At 37.5% G+C, this 4176-nt stretch overlaps 1 protein-coding gene across 1 annotated transcript; it reads right to left on the bottom strand.

The window, feature by feature from the left end:
* Positions 1-436: 436 nt before the first annotated feature.
* Positions 437-3965, bottom strand: LOC118480468 (WPP domain-interacting tail-anchored protein 1-like). The gene is made up of 3 exons (XM_035975337.1): positions 3867-3965; positions 1826-2422; positions 437-1222 (listed from the first exon to the last, which is right to left on the bottom strand). The coding sequence occupies exons 2-3, from the start codon at positions 2385-2387 to the stop codon at positions 540-542; spliced, it is 1245 nt and encodes a 414-aa protein (XP_035831230.1). The 5' UTR covers positions 2388-2422; positions 3867-3965; the 3' UTR covers positions 437-539.
* Positions 3966-4176: the final 211 nt, after the last annotated feature.

The following is a 4176-nucleotide window of genomic DNA, read 5'->3' on the forward strand; positions in this document are numbered from 1 at the left end:
ATAACACTACGCATCGAAAAGTTCGGGGGGTCGGGCGCCCCCCCGGAGATACCTTATCCTTCGCCCATGACTCTAATAAATCCTGTTTAATCCGTTTGTCGTAGGTCCATCTAAGTCTGCCTCTACCCCTCCTCCCCTTCATAATGAGGGTTTCCACTGCTCTAACCGATATTGTCGTCTCTCCACTTTACATGTCCAAATCGTCTCAATCTCCCATCTGTTATCTTATCTAAATTTCAAATCCCGGTTTTTTAAGATCGGGTTGTAACAACTTGATCTTAGCCAACAAGTCTTTTAAGTCCCTATTGTTCCAAAACTATATAAAATCAACACATTCATACAACATTGTGCTTTATTTGAATTGAACATGACAAACATAAATGGATCACATGTTCTTGCTTAAAAAGGCTAGAAAAAAAAGATGAAAGTGGCCTGCTAATCTTGAAAAATCTGCCTAAGTTTCAAGAAAATGTGAAGGTTTTAGATCATGATCATTACATTCATATATACATATAGCTTGAAAGTTAAAGCTAAATTTTTCAAAGAAATCTGGGGATTGCGTAATAATCATCGGCCACAGTTTCTTCCACGTATGGCACGCTGATCATCATCACCACCATCGACTCGAGGTTTTCAAAACTGTTTGTCCGGGATTTGTTATTTTTTAGCTTTGTTTTAGCATCCCTAAGCTTTCTCTCAAGCATTACCACCTTCTCCGATGAACTTTTGAGCTCGTTACTAGTTTTCGTTAGCAACTTGATCTTAGACTCAGCGTTCGCAGCCCTGTATTCTGCCTCTGCAAGTCGTTGTTTCAAATCTTTGATCATGTTATCCTTTTCCATATTTGCTTTCTGAGTTTCTTGATCTTTAGAGGCCGGTTTTTTAAGATCCGTTTGTAACGTCTTCATCTTACCCAACAAGTCTTTCGAGATTCCCATTAGGATCTCGGATGAGTGATCAGCGTCATACAGCTTTTCCAATGTGACCGTAGTTTCTTCTTCGGCTAAAATAACTTCTTGCTCGGAAGCATGCAGCCTCAGGGTCAGCGCTTCTTCGATTTGAGTTGACTCGGACAGCCTCTTCTCGAACTCTATCTCTCTTTCCAATGATTTCTCAAGCATCCTTAAAATATGTCTCTGATGTTCCATAGTATGCAAGTTCATCTTGTCTTTCAGTTCAGGAAGCTCGTTGTTGCCTGCCGCCTCAGAATCGTTTTCCTTGCCTGAAAACAACATTTTATGATTTAGGCTCATTAGATTCGTGCTAAACGGGTCGTGTCCGCGGGTTGGCAGGTTCAACCCGACCTGAACCAAAAATTTTAGATGTACCCGAACCCAAAAATTGTGTCATACATATAAACCTGAACACGACCCCGAACATTCACAGGTTGACCCGAACACGACCCGTTCAACCCAATTTTTTTTTCGCAAATTAATATATTAAAATTTACTAAAAAACACAATGTATATAATACAATTACATTTAAATTATAAAATCTTATATCAATTTCTTTTTTTAAATTATAATTATGGCATAAAATACACACCCAATTTAATTTATAACATAAAACATACTGTAATAAAAATATAATATACTATAAATGGGTTAAATGGGTCAACCCGCCAACACGACCGGGTTGACCTGAACTTAACCCATTTAGCTAAACGGGTTCGCAGGTTCAACCTGAAACCGACCCGAACCCGTTTAGATTAAACCCAAGCCCACGAATTTTGTGTTAGGTTCGTTCGGGTTTTCGGGTCGTGTCAGAAAGTCACACCTGATAAGGTCTAGTCTATACATAAAGAATGGACAATAAAGATCTTACGAGTTTCTCCTCCGTAAAATCTTGAAACGTTCTTCTCAAACATTGCAGCGCGCGCTTTCAATTCCAAAAGCTGATCCATAGAATGCTGCAATGACTTTTCCGAATCGCGCAACATATCTTCCTGTTCCATTGAGGCATCTCCCAACAACTTGCTTGAAGATATAAACTCCTGCATATTACTTTTATCCCTCAGAAAATCTGATATGTTCGCCTCCAACACTTGCACCTCAGAGTTCAGGAACCCGGACAAAAAGTCAAACTCCAGCGCTTTGACTTCCAGATCACTCATATTCGGATTCGTATCGGATACAAAGGCCTCGAATCCGTCCTCTATCGTTTCCATATGCATCAAGAGTAAGTTCAAGTTGGCCAACTTCTCACAAACGCATGCCATATCCAACTCGTATCTTGTAACAACCTCTCCGACACTTTCTAGTTCCTGAAATGTGTCTGCAACCGAAGAAGTCCTTCTGGACATGGTTTTGAAGAACTCGGATTCTGGTCTACATGAATAGACCGATGCAGCAGCTGAAGATGGCTCATAGCCAAAGTGCGTATCCATCTTGAGCTGTAAAAGATCAACTCACACCTGAAATTCTGAAAATATAACTTTGTAATCTTCGGCTAATCACGCTAAAATAAGCTGACAAGCATTTTCTTCATCCAAACACTCAAAAGTGCGTATCAGCTATTTAATAATGAGCATATATGATGTTGTTACATATCTAATACAAATACAAATACCAATATATTATGTTGGGCGCCTCTAGGGGATGGTATCGGTGGGGCGTGAGCCCATTAACGAGTGCAAAAGAAGCATGCGAGGAGTGTGAGAGATTAGGTCCACCCCCAATTAACCAATCACCACGGTTTCGGATATCCAAAGATTTCGGATAGTGAATACTAATATCCGAATTAAAAAAATTAAAAAAAAACATTTTGTGCATAATGTCATATTTTTTCAATAACATCTTTGTCAATTTATTATCTGCAAAGTACTAGATTTTCTTCATCATAATTTAGGTACTTAAGCAGATAATTACGTGAAACAAACTAATTGCAACAATTAACAAAATCATTAGGTGCCTAAGCTGTAAACGAACCAAACGTTCAGCGAACAGTTCGTGAACCGTTCGGCGGTAAGTTCGTTTATGTTCGTTCGTTTAATAAATGAACGGACACGAACAAGAAATTTCGTTCGATTAGTTAAATGAACGAACATGAACAGGGGTCTCGTTCGTTCGATTGTGTTCGTGAACGTTCGGTAAGGTGTTCGTGAACGTTCGGTAAGGTGTTCGTGAACATTCATTGATTTGCGTTCGTTTATGTTCGTATGTTTGTGTTTTAATTGAAGATCTTTGTACTTTCTTATATTTTATTTATACTTTTTATATTATTCAACTTTTATTTATTTTATTACCCTAACAATAAATCTAGGAAACCCACTTTCACCTTGTTTGTGCATCATTTCCCTTTCATTTCTCATTATTTACATCGGCGAATACGATCGACCTCTATTCCAGAATAAGGGATTCAAGTTCGAGTGCTACTCTCTGGGCCATCTATCTTTATCCTACGCCGCGTTCGCCAAATTTATTTGTGTTCGTGAACCGTTCGCGAACACGCTCATTTCCTTAATGAACGAACACGAGCATAAAATCTCGTTCGGTAAGTGTTCATGAACCGTTCGTGAACACATTTATTTCCTTAGCGAACGAACATGAACAAGGGCTTGTTCGTGTTCGTTCGGTTCGTTTACAGCCCTAGGTGCCTTCATTGAACTCTTATACAAATATGTAATAAAATTTGTTTCAACCACAAAACATAAACATAAACATGAAACAACAATCAAGATCAAAATCTCCCAATGAAATGAAGAATTTTGCATGATTCCAGCAATAAGAACAAAATCTAAATCAATATTTTCATTATTCGTGTTATAAATGATGAATTGCAATATAAATTAGGTAACATAACATAATATGAAGATTTCAAGTAAGAAAACATGCATGTGGTGAATTGAATAGAGAATTTAACATACCTAAATCAGAAATTTATTGGATTATGGAATGAGATTGGTTTTTCTTTTTTTGGAAGACATTCATTTCAATCTCTTGGCCTTCACAGCCAAAGGCGTGGAACCGTTTCATTTTTCAATATTTGCAGGAATGACCTTATATATAGGTTTTTTAAAATGCAATTCATCACTTGTACCTACGTGTTCCAAGAGTCTTTGTTTTTAATATCACTAGCTTATAATTCCGTGTATTACACGTGTTGAATAAATAATTTTATATACTAAATAATAAAACAATATGTCTTTAAAAACTTTCTTTATTGCACGGGTTGAA

The sequence above is a fragment of the Helianthus annuus genome, chromosome 7 (assembly GCF_002127325.2).
Source record: "Helianthus annuus cultivar XRQ/B chromosome 7, HanXRQr2.0-SUNRISE, whole genome shotgun sequence".
Taxonomy (NCBI): domain Eukaryota; kingdom Viridiplantae; phylum Streptophyta; class Magnoliopsida; order Asterales; family Asteraceae; genus Helianthus; species Helianthus annuus.

Bases quoted from the DNA above. Each gene is read 5' to 3' on its own strand.
- LOC118480468 (XM_035975337.1), bottom strand. From the start codon at position 2,387: ATGGATACGCACTTTGGCTATGAGCCATCTTCAGCTGCTGCATCGGTC. The intron at 1,223-1,825 runs GTAAGATCTTTA...TGTTGTTTTCAG, and splicing joins ATTTTACGGAGGAGAAACTC to GCAAGGAAAACGATTCTGAG.